Source organism: Manis pentadactyla, chromosome 3, assembly GCF_030020395.1.
Source record: "Manis pentadactyla isolate mManPen7 chromosome 3, mManPen7.hap1, whole genome shotgun sequence".
Classification (NCBI taxonomy): Eukaryota; Metazoa; Chordata; class Mammalia; order Pholidota; family Manidae; genus Manis; species Manis pentadactyla.
The window spans coordinates 126,747,003-126,759,235 of NC_080021.1; the positions used below are offsets into that span (position 1 = coordinate 126,747,003).

Consider the following 12,233-nt stretch of genomic DNA (forward strand, 5'->3'; position numbering starts at 1 on the left):
GACAGCTTTCCCATCTCTGATCCTGACAGAACAATTCCATCCACCCCTAAGTCCCACAGCCACTGGCTCAGCCTGTGTATAGGGGGGGACCACAGAGTGCTCCACGACGTGGGGAGGGGACTGCTCCTCTCCTTGGGGAACTTCCAGCTGCTGGGTCTTTATTTTCTTTACAACTACTGGGTGTGCTTTCAATACAGGAGGGGCCAGTGCCTCCGGCACCACCCCTTCATCCTTCCCCAGCTCCTCCATTTCCAGGGCTGATGGCACCTTTCTCTCCCCTCCCCCAAGTGCCTCCTCTGCTACAGTGCCTCGCAACAGTGCCAGCTCAGTCTTCAGAAGGTCTCTTACCTTCACCTCAATGCTTCACAGCTGACGTTCTCGTGCCACCTCTGCCTGTGCTTCCCTCAGGAGCTCGTCCTTTTCCTTGATGGCCTCCTCCTCCTTCAGAACACCTGGCAGCGCTGCTGTCTCGTCTCCAGTGGCACCTTGCTGCCAGCACTCTTGTGCTGCTCCTCCCGCATCAAGGCTATCTCCTTCCTCAGGGAATCCACAGAGGTTTGCAGCTCGCGTTCTTGTGCCGCCATTTCTTGGGTCTCCTCTGTAGACCTTTTTAATACTGTGAGAAGCAGCCAACCCACAGTCCCTGCAGCGCAGCCTCCTGGGCACTCTGCTTCTCAAAGGATCCGCTCACTCTACCAAGAGCCACCCTTACTGCCTCAGGTGTCACCTCCTCTTGCCTCCAGTCCTGGGGTGGGGCCCAGTCCTCTAGGAGGCAAGCCACCTCAGACCACATACCCACTGGGGGACAATCTACTGTCTCCCCACTCACAGGGGCAGCCTGCTGAAGCATCCTTCCCATAGGGGCAGAGTGTCTTTTTCCTTGGTCAACAGCGAATCCTGCTGAGTATGCCAATTGTCCTTCCAATGGGTTTCAGCCCTGGGCAAATTCACTATGGATTCAGTGTGACCAAAGAAATTGATAGCAAAATGTTCTTTGGGGTGAAAGGGTTATACCCAACTATATTTCCAGGTGGCAGGTCAGTCACTAGAATCCCATTCACTCAGAGCAAGTCTACAGGCAGCAACCCAGTCTCTGCCTCTGGGCCCCTCTTTCCACACAGCCGTCCTCTGGGCCTCTCTGCACAGTTGTCCCACACAGCCGTCCTCTGGGCCTCTGTCCTCGGTGCTGCCACCACTCCAGCCTCTGCTCTGCTCTCCTGCCGCCTTGCAGCCCTGCCACCATGTTGCGCCCAGAGCACTTGGGTGGAGCTCTTTTTATAGAGTCAACAGCCGTGTATTGCCCACAGGAGTGCAGTGAGCTAGTCATCCAGGGACAGGTGAGAATCCTGGCCACAGGAACTCTCATTTTATCCACACTGAGTTATTTCTTATTTCTCTAAGAAAAAACTATTCTGTGAAACATATTTCAAGTACTTGGATGACAAGCCTTCGTGACTTAAAGCATAGGCAGATGTGTGGCTCCTAGGACTTCACAGGCTTACAGCCAGCCTTCTACAGCAAGATACACAGGCTGTATGTTTTAAGTAGTGGACTGAGTTCATATACTAGCTTTCCCTTCTTCCTAAGACCCTGGGAAAAATGATTTTAAGAAGAATAAGCACAAAGAGCAAGGAGCAAGAGGAGGTTAATAATGGACTAGTTACCCCAGTAAGCTTCTGAAGAAAGAAATCAGAAAGAGATAAAAGGGCAACTAAACCTGAGATAAAGAAGCTACAGTTGAGAATGTGACCACGAAGAAGGTAGTGCAGGTGAGGTACACATCTCCCCTGCAGAACAGATGGTTGTGTCTCATCAGAAAAGACGGAGGACAGTGCGATGACCATCTTCAAAGTGTTGAAAGAAACAATTGGTCAACCAATAATTCTCTATCCAGCTAAACTCCTTCTAAAAATGAAGGAAAAATTAAGACATCTCCAGGTTAAAAAAAAAAAAGAGAATTTTTGCAAGCAGACTTGCCCTACAAAAAACAATAAATAAAGTCCTTCAGGCTGAAATAAAGGACACCAAAGGGTAACTTGAATCCACATGAAGAAAGATTGCCAGAATGGATTAAAAGAAATTTCCACCTAACAAAATAGATAAATAACACATATAAGAAGAACACTACAAAACTCTCATTTAAAAAAATCAAAGAACTAAATAAATGGATAAATAGTCCATGTTTGTGGACAGGAAGTGTCTTGCCAATGAGTTTCAGCCCCGGGCAAGTTCACTATGGATTCAATGTGACCAAAGAAACTGACAGCAAAACATTCTTGGGGTGAAAGGGTTATACCCAACTTTATTTCCAGGTGGCAGGTCAGTCACTAAAATCCCCATCACTCAGAGCACGTCTGCATGCAGCAAGCCAGTCTCTGCCTCTGGGCCCCTCTGTCTGCACAGTTGTTCTGCACAGCCATCCTCTGGGCCTCTGTCCTCTGCTCTGCTCTCCTGCAGCCTTGCAGCCCTGCTATCATATCGTGCCCAGAGCACTGGGAGGAGCTCTTTATATAGAGTCAGCAGCCGTGTATCGCTCACAGGTGTGCAGTGAGCTAGTCAACCAGGGCCAGGTGAGAATCCTGGCCACAGGAACTCTCATTTTATCCACAGGAAGATTCAATATAGTCAAGATGTCAGTTATTCCCAATGTGCTGCTCTATGGATCCAATGCAGTCCGAGCCAAACTCCCAAAAAGTTATTTTATGAAAACAACAAACTGTTTCTAAAGTTCATATGGAAAGATAAAAACTAGAATAACCAGCCCAATACTGAAGGAGAACAAACCTGGAGGACTGACATTACCTGACTTCAGGGATTACTGTAAAGCTACAGTAATCAGGAAAGTGTGAGATTGGCTAAAGAACAGACATACAGATCAATGGAACAGAATAGAGCCTAGAAAAAAACCCACATAATTATAGTCAAATAATCTTTGACAAAGGAGCAAAAGCAATACAATGGAACAACGACAAGATTCTTCAGCAAATTATCCTGGAAAGAGTGGACATGGATATCTACATGAAAATTTTTAAAAATCTAGGAACAGATCTTATACTTTTCACAAAAATTAACTCAAAATGAATGGCAGACCTAAATGTAAAACGCAAAGCTATAAAACTCCTAGAAAATAACATAGAAGACATAGGTGACCTTGAGTATGGCAATGCCTTTTTAGGTACAACACCAAAGACATGACCCATGAAAGAAATAATAAGATGGGCTTAATTAAAACTAAAAACTGTGAAAGACAGTGTCAAGAAAATGAGAAGACAAGCAACAGACTCAGAGAAAATATTTGCAAAAGACACATCTGATAATGAACTGTTATCCAAAAGTATACAAAGAATTCTTAAAATTCAACAATAAGAGAACCAAGCTGATTAAAAAATGGGCCAAAGACCTTGACACCTTACCGAGGACGATATACAGATGGCAAATAAGCAACGACAAGATGCTTCACATCATATCACCATTTAATGTAAATTAAAACAAGATACCACTACCTATTATGATGACAAAAACCTGGACGCTGACAACACCAAATGATACTAACAGTGTGGAGGCAACAGAAACTCTATACATTGCTGGTGGGAAGGCAAATGGCACAGTCACTTTAGAAGGCAGTTTGATGGTTTCTTACAAAACTAAACATACACTTACTATACAATCCAGCAAGTGCACTCTGTGGTATTTTCCCAAAGGAGTTGAAAACTATGTCCACACAAAACCTTCACACAGATGTTTGCAGCAGTTTTATTAATGAAGTTTTATTCATAAAATGCCCTTCAATTAGTGAATGAATCAATAAACTGTGGTACACCCAGAAAATGGAATATTACTCAGCAGTAAAAAGAGCAATCAAGCCATAAAAAGAAATGGAGGAATCTTATATGCCATCACTAAGTGAAAGAAGCCTATCTAAAAAGGCTATGTACTATATGATTCCAACTATATGATATTCTGGAAAAGACAAAACTATGGAGACAATAAAAAGATTAGAGGTTGCTGGCATTGGAGGAGGGAGGGATGAACAAAGTCCAAAGGATTTTTAGAGCAGTGAAAACACTCTGTATGATACTGTTATGATGGATATCATTGTACATTTACCCAAATCCACAGAATATACAACAAGAAAAGTGAACCCCACGGTTACCTACAGACTTTAGGTGATAATGATGTATCAATGTTTGGTTCATCCTTGGTAACAAATGTTCCACTGTAGTGAGTGACACTGATAATGGGGGAGGCTGTGGACATGGGGGCAGGGGATATATGGGAAATCTCTATATATTTCTCTCAATTTTTGGGAAACTTGCAACTGTTCTAAAAGAAGTCTTTTAAAAAGATGGACCCAGAAAGCATAAAATAAAAAGGCATAAATTAGATTCCTTCAAAATTTAAAGAAATGATATAACTATATGTTGTCTCCAAAAGACATTTTAGATTCAGTTACACAAACAGGCTAAGAAAGATGGAAAAATATATACCAGGCAAACAGTAACCAAAATAGAGTTACAGTGGCTATACTGACATCACACAAATACTATAAGACAAAAATTGTTACTAGAGACAAAAGAAACACATTTTACAATAAGAGAACAAATTCATCAGGAAGGTATAATGACTATAAAGATTCATACATCTAAGCACAGAGCCCCAAAATACATGAAGAAAAACTGAAATCCTGAAGGAAAAATAAGCAATTCCACAAAACCCACTGGAGACTTCAATACTCCACTTTCAATAAAGGATAGAAAATGAGGCAGAAGATCAACAAAGTAACAGTAGACGTGAAGAATCCCATAAACTTTCTAGTCATCTACAGAACATTTCAGATCCAACAAGAGCTGAATACACATTCTTCTCAAGTGCACATGGAACCTTATCAAGAATAGATCATATACTAGGCCACAAAAAGAGCCTCAGTAAATTCAGAAGGACTGAAACTGTACCAAGCAGCTTCTCAGACCACAAAGGTATGAAACTAGAAATAAATTATGCAAAGAAAACAAAAAAGCCCACAAACACACGGAGGCTTAACAACATGCTCATAAATAACCAACAGATCAATGACCAAATAAAAACAGAGATCAAACAATATATGGAGGCAAATGAAAACAGTAACAACACTGCAAAGGTACTAAGAGGGAAGTATATTGCAATACAGGCTTAACTCAAAAAACAAGTACAATCCCAAATGAACAGTCTAACCTCTTAATTAATGAAACTAGAAAAAGAAGAGAAAATGAGGCCCAAAGTCAGTAGAAGTAGGGACATAATAAGAATCAGAACAGAAACAAATAAAATGGAGAATAATAAAACAATAGAAAGAATCAGTGAAACTAGTAGTTGGTTCTTCAAGAAAATAAACAAAATAGATAAACCTCTAGACTTCTCAAGAAAAAAAGAGCATCTACACATATAAACAGAATCAGAAATGAGAAAGGAAAAAATCACCACAGACACCACAGAAATACAAAGAATTATTAGAGAATATTATGAAAAATTATATGCTAATAAATTGGATAACCTAGAAGAAATGGACAACTTTCTAGAAAAATATGACCTTTCAAGACAGACCCAGAATGAAACAGAAAATCTGAACAGATCAATTACCAGCAATGAAATTGAACTGGTAATCAAAAACCTACCTAAGAACAAAATGCCTGGACCAGATGGCTTCACTGCTGAATTTTATCAAACATTTAGTGAAGACCTATTACCCATTCTCCTTAAAGTTTTCCAAAAAGTAGAAGAGGAGGGAATACTTCCAAACTCATTCTATGAGGCCAGCATCACTCCAGTACTAAAACCAGGCAAAGACATCACAAAAAATAAAATTAAAGACCAATATCCCTGATGGACATATATGCAAAAACACTCAACAAGATATCAGCAAACTGAATTCAAAAAGATCATCTATCATGATCAGGTAGGATTTGTTCCAGGAATGCAAGGATGGTACAATATTCGAAAATCCATCAACATCATACACCACATCAACAAAAAGAAGGACAAAAAACACATGATCAACTCCATAGATATCCAAAAAGCATTTGACAACATTCAACAGCCATTCATGATAAAAACTCTCAACAAAATGGGTATAGAGGGAAAGTACCTCAACATAATAAAGGCCATATATGACAAACGCACAGCCAACATGATACTTAACAGCGAGAAGCTGAAAGCTTTTCCTTTAAGATCGGGAACAAGATAAGGATGCCCACTCTCTCCGCTTTTGTTCAACATAGTTCTGGAGGTCCTAGCCACAGCATAAAAAGAGCTATCAAGCCACAAAGAAATAAAACATAACGAGATTGGTAAGGAAGAAGTTAAACTGTCACTGTTCACAGATGACATGATATTGTACATTAAAAATCCAAAAGAATCCATCCCAAAACTACTAGAATAACTGAATTCATCAAAGTTGCAGGATACAAAATAAATACACAGAAATCTGTTGTATTCCTATACACTAATGATGAACTAGCAGAAAGAGAAATCAGGAAAACAATTCCATTCACAATTGCATCAAAAAGAATAAAATACCTAGGAATAAACCTAACCAAGGAAGTGAAAGACCTATACCATGAAAACTACAAGACACTCATGAGAGAAATTTAAGAAGACACCAATAAATGGAAAAACATCCCAACTAATGGATAGGAAGAATTAATATTGTCAAAATGGCCATCCTGCCTAAAGCAATCTACAGATTCAATGCAATCCCCATCAAAATACCAATGGCATTCTTCAATGAACTAGAACAAATAGTTCTAAAATTCATATGGAACCACAAAAGACCCCAAATAGCCAAAGCAATCCTAAGAAGAAAGAATAAAGCTGGGGGATTATGCTTCCGGACTTCAAGCTCTACTACAAAGCCACAGTAATCAAGACAATTTGGTACTTGCACAAGAAAAGATCCACAGATCACTGGAACAGAATGGAGAGACCAGATATAAATCCAAGCATATATGGTCAATTAATATACGATAAAGGAGCCATGGATATACAATGGGTAAATGACAGCCTCTTTAACAGCTGGTGTTGGCAAAACTGGACAGCTACATGTAAGAGAATAAAACTGAATATTGTCTAACTCCATACACAAAAGTAAACTTCAAATGGATCGAAGACCCGAATGTAAGCCATGAAACCATAAAACTCTTAGAAGAAAACATAGGCAAAAATTTCTTGAACATAAACATGAGCAACTTTTTCCTGAACACATCTCCTCGAGCAAGAGAAACAAAAGCAAAAATGAACACATGGGACTACATCAAACTAAAAAGCTTCTGTACAGCAAAGGACACCCATCAGTAGAACAAAAAGGCACCCTACAGTATGGGAGAATATATTCATAAATGACATATCCAACAAGGGGTTAACATCCAAAATATATAAAGAGTTCACATGCCTCAGCACCCAAAAAGCAAATAACCCTATTAAAAAATGGGCAGAGGATATGAACAGACACTTCTCCAAAGAAGAAATTCAGATGGCCAACAGGTACATGAAAAGATGCTGCACATCTCTAATTATCAGGGAAATGCAAAGTAAACCACAGTGAGATATCACCTCACACCAGTTAGGATGGCCAACATCCAAAAGGCAAGGAACAACAAATAGGATGCAGAGAAACAGGAACCCTCCCGCACTGTTGGTGGGAGGTAAATTAGTTTAATCATTGTAGAAAGCAATATGGAGGTTCCTCAAAAAACTGAAAATAGAAATACCATTTGACCCAGGAATTCCCTCCTAGGAATTTACCCAAAGAAAACAAGATCCCAGATTCAAAAAGACATTGCACCCCTATGTTTATCGCAGCACTATTTATAATAGCAAAGATATGGAAGCCACCTAAGTGTCCATCAGTAGATGAATGGATAAAGAGGATGTGGTACATATACACCACAGAATATTATTCAGCCATAAGAAGAAAATAAATCCTACTATTTGCAACAACACGGATGGAGCCAGAGGATATTATGCTCAGTGAAATAAGCCAGGAGGAGAAAGACAATTACCAAATGATTTCATTCATTTGTGGAGTATAATGCAAAACTGAAGGAACAAAACAGTAGCATACTCACAGACTCCAAGAAGAGACTAGTGGCTACCAAAGGGGGTGGAGAGTGGGGGTGGGGGTGGGGAGGGAGAAGGGGATTAAGGGGCATTATGATTGGCGCACATGATGTGGGAGGGTCACATGGAAGACAGTGTAGCACAGAGAAGACAAGTAGTGACTGAGGCATCTCGCTACACGTGATGGACAGTGACTGCAGGGTGGGGCAGGATTTTGTGGGGGTTCAATAATATGGGTGAATGTAGTAACTACAATGTTGCTCATGTGAAACCTTCATAAGATTGTATATTAATATACCTTAATAAAAAAAAAGAAAACGATCTTGAATATTACATCAGGATTGAAACTCACAAATTTGCTCTATAGAATCTGAAGGAGAAAGAACTAGAAAAATATTTGTTTAGTCTTCTACGAAAGCTTTATACATGCTGTCTCATATAAAACCCTGGAGGCATTGTCCCCATCTCAATAAGGAGCAAAGTGAGAATCAGAGAGGAAGTCACTAGTCACTGGCTCAAGTTCAAGAGCGTATTGGAACTGGAATACCAGCTTTTCCTTAAACCAAAATTCACTTCCTCTACCCCATGCTGCCTCCGTAAGAACCAAAAAATAAGTAAACATAACCTTTTCAGGAACAACACATTAAGTGCATTAAATGCTAGTTAATATTTGTAAAGAAATGTTTTGATTAACTTACAGCATTTTTATAACTGGGATATATGCTAATTAAATAATTAAATATATGTTTTGGTGAGGTTGAAGTAAGGTGGGAAAGAACAGCTATCACTAGGAAAAGAAACATTTCAATGTATACATTTTCACACCACTAACCACTTAGTTGAGAACAAAATCTTAAGATTCTGAAGCATTTTTAGTTTGGAAAAAAAAGCTGAGATAAGCTTTCAAAACTATTTAAGGTTTTATCTTTAGATAATTTTCAGATTTCCAATAGGAATTTCGATGTTCAACTCCATCTCTCCGAAGAATTTTCTAAATTTTGTTAAGCTTAAAAGGAGGGGAATTGTTGGAAGAATACAACAGAACATGAAAATAACAGACTGGTGGCATTATTGACGAATTGTGGTTTAACTTTTTTTCATGGTGTCTTAAAGTTTAATACTAACTTTAAGTAAATGCCTTGAGTCTGGTTTATTTTAGAAGGGCCAAAATAACACTGAAGGAAGCTCTACAAAAAGAAAAAGAAAAAGGCCAAAGCAAAACTGTCAGCACTTTCTCAGAGTAAGAGCTATTCAGCAGTGAAAAAAGTTCTTCTCCCAGCAAAACACTTCCTCCCAAGGCTTGGTGGGTCACCAGTCTGAAGAGGAGATGGAATCTATGCCTAGGAAGGGAAATTTGGGGTCCCTTGGTTACTACAATCCCAAGAGGACATGAGTGGGGGTTTTAGGCTAGAACAGTTGCTCTCACAATCATCGCGGGATCCCCCAAATAGAGTTGCCGGGAAAGTTACTAAAATGCAGATGTCCAAGCATGGTCCCAAATACTGAATCCATATTTCAGAGTGGGGGACTTGGAATCTGCGTTTTCAAGAGTTACGGCGTGGAATTCTTGTGCGCAAAATGATTTGGACACTGGACCGGAGGCAGAGACGACCTGAGCAGGTGGTTTTAGACAGACAGACTAGGGTTCAAATCGCAGATCTTCCAGTCCACAGGAGCTCTGATTGCAGCAAGTCACCCCCAACCCACCCCAGACTCGATTTCCTCAGAGAAGCTAAAGACGCTTACTTTGTGGAGACCAAGTTAAATGACCGCGTGTACGTGTGTGTCACGGAACTTAGCGCAACTGGGGGACCTCTGGGATCCGGAAGGCAACCTCGCCTTTCCTCTCCCGGGGCCCCCTTCTCCGGCGACGCCCTCTCCCCGGGAGCCATGCAGGCCTTGGCCTTCCCCCAGCCCCGGCTACCTCTCAGGGACCCCCACCGTCGTCCCCGTCCCCGAGAGAAGGCCGGGAGCGGGGCTCAGACAAGTTGCTGCCCCTCGGGCCTGACGGGGGACACCGCCCTCACGTCCGTGCTCCCCCAGCTCGCTCGTGCACGTTCCCTCGGGTCCCACACCGAACCTCCGCAGCCTCCATGCGCGAGCCCCACCCTGCGCTCCGCACGCAGACCGGCCCGGCCGCCACGAACCCAGCACTCACCGCAGCCGCAAGTCGCGGTTCCGCGGTGCAGGGGCCCCCACAGGTCCGCCGCCCTCCCTGCCCTCGCGGGATGGGCAGCACCGTCGGCCAGCATGACAACAGCCAGACGCGCGGACCACCCACCTCAGCCCTCGCTCCCGGCGGAAGCTGCGCGGGCTGGGCCGCGCTCGGCGCCTCGCCCCGCCACCGCTCGCCGCATCAATCGCCGTCGCGCACTGCCGCACGTGACGCACGCTGGCCAATGGCAGCATGAGGCGGGCGGCGGTTGTGAGTTCTGCGGGTTTGGTGGACGCGGGCTGCGGCCTGTGGGCTGTAAGGGTGTCGGGCGTGAGGGTCTCGGGACTGTGAAGGCGTAGGTGTAAGAGGAAGGTCGCGGGCTCGCCTCTGCCCGGCTGCGGGCAACCCAAGTAAGTTCCTTTCCGACTGCGTACCCCGGCCAGACTTGGGTGGGAAAAGAGCCGGTGGAAGACAGCTGACAGAGCCCCGGTGGGGCGAGCCAGCGCCGCCAGGATGGTCAGCTGGGGCCCCTTTCCCGTCTTTGGTCCTCTAGTGCCGCCCTGGTGCTGACAGCCTCGCGCTTAGCTCGTCGCGGGACGTTCCCAGGGACTGCATAGGGGTGGAGTGCTAGGCAGAGCAAACCAAGCAGTAAGCCCTTTACACACGGGCTGACAGTTTGCCTGCATGTAACAGACACCCCCGAATTCCGACATCCGAAACTCCCAAGGCTGTTTTTCCTTCCTTCATGAAAGATGTCAGGTAGGTGCCCCAGGGATCCAGACTTCCTTCCATCCACAAATTTGGGCCAAGATCGTTGTTGGGGCCCCAGCCTTCACATCCTTACTTTACAAAAGGCACCACCCAACAACTTTACCCATACATATCTCACTAGCTTGAGCTCCTTAGTAACATGGCCTCACCTAATTCAATAAAATTCCTTTCCAAAAAAGGAGGGAAGAATGCATCTTAGCAGACAACTGACAGACTCTGCTACTTTCTGTTCTGATATATTTTTTAACCTTTGCAAGTAGTCCTGTGTCACACAGCTCAGTAGAAATAAGTCTTTTCCCCGGGTGTGCTGAACAACTTACTAGGCAAATACGTACCCTGTGGCTGACCTGTGCTAGATGCTTTACATATATTTATTTCCCTATTATCAGCAATATGCAAGGCAGACATTATTAGCCCTGGGTTGCAGATGGACACAGGTAGACACTGGTGATCAGAATGTAGAGGGCTTTTAGATATACCAAATGGTCTGGTATGAGTAGCTACACAGTATTCAAGAGCAGTGGCCTAAGGTGTATAATTTTGTGTACTTAGTCAACAAAGGCCACTGTCTAAAGCTGGCAAGAATGAACAAACAAGATGAGGATAAAGCCACTCCCCAGTAGCTCAGGAAGCAGGCTTCACATAATACACCAGTGTAAAAATACTGTCAATACACCAGTTCAGGGATGTAAAAACAAATGCATTTGGTAAACAGAAGACTAAAAGAGAATTGAAAATTTTGAATTTGACATTTCTCAGCACTGTCCGAGGGAGAAGAGTGCCCACACTAGGGTTTATTAATAAGTAATGGCACTAGTGTTATGCATTCAAAAACTTTCATGCCTATTGAATACCTGCTGCTGTATTAAGCATCGATGATTAGTGAGGTGAGTTTGGCATTACCCTGCTTTAGGGATCCCACAGTCTAGGGAGAACAAGATCACAATTTGAACACATCATAATAACTTTGGGTGTAGGGGGCAAGTGAGAAGGGCATCTGACCTGGAGGGGAAGCAAGGGAGAAGGAGCTGTCAGAGATGGCCTAAAGAGATGGTAACTAAACCAGGTTTTGAATGAAACTGCAGAGGACCAAGCTAAGAATAGGGAATGGTAGTACAACACTGTGTGGACTGACAGCGTATAGCATGTGTAACTGATTGGGTTTAAAGAGAGAGCTGGTAGAAGAGCATACTGAAGAATTAGGCAGTCCCTTGTC

The 12,233-nt window shown here is 42.8% G+C and overlaps 1 protein-coding gene across 7 annotated transcripts in view; it reads right to left on the bottom strand.

Moving 5' to 3' along the window:
* PTPDC1 (protein tyrosine phosphatase domain containing 1) overlaps positions 1-10,433 on the bottom strand; it is an 81,105-nt gene extending 70,672 nt beyond the window's left edge. Inside the window, exon 1 of one of the 7 annotated variants that reach the window (XM_057498400.1) lies at positions 10,250-10,433. In XM_057498400.1, coding sequence (XP_057354383.1) covers positions 10,250-10,343 — 94 coding nt within the window. In that variant the 5' untranslated portion in view covers positions 10,344-10,433. Of the gene's footprint in view, positions 1-348; positions 2,656-10,249 lie in introns of those variants that run through there. The other 6 variants (XM_057498406.1, XM_057498404.1, XM_036896934.2 and 3 more) reach the window with 6 other exon arrangements.
* Between the last annotated feature and the right edge of the window lie 1,800 nt (positions 10,434-12,233).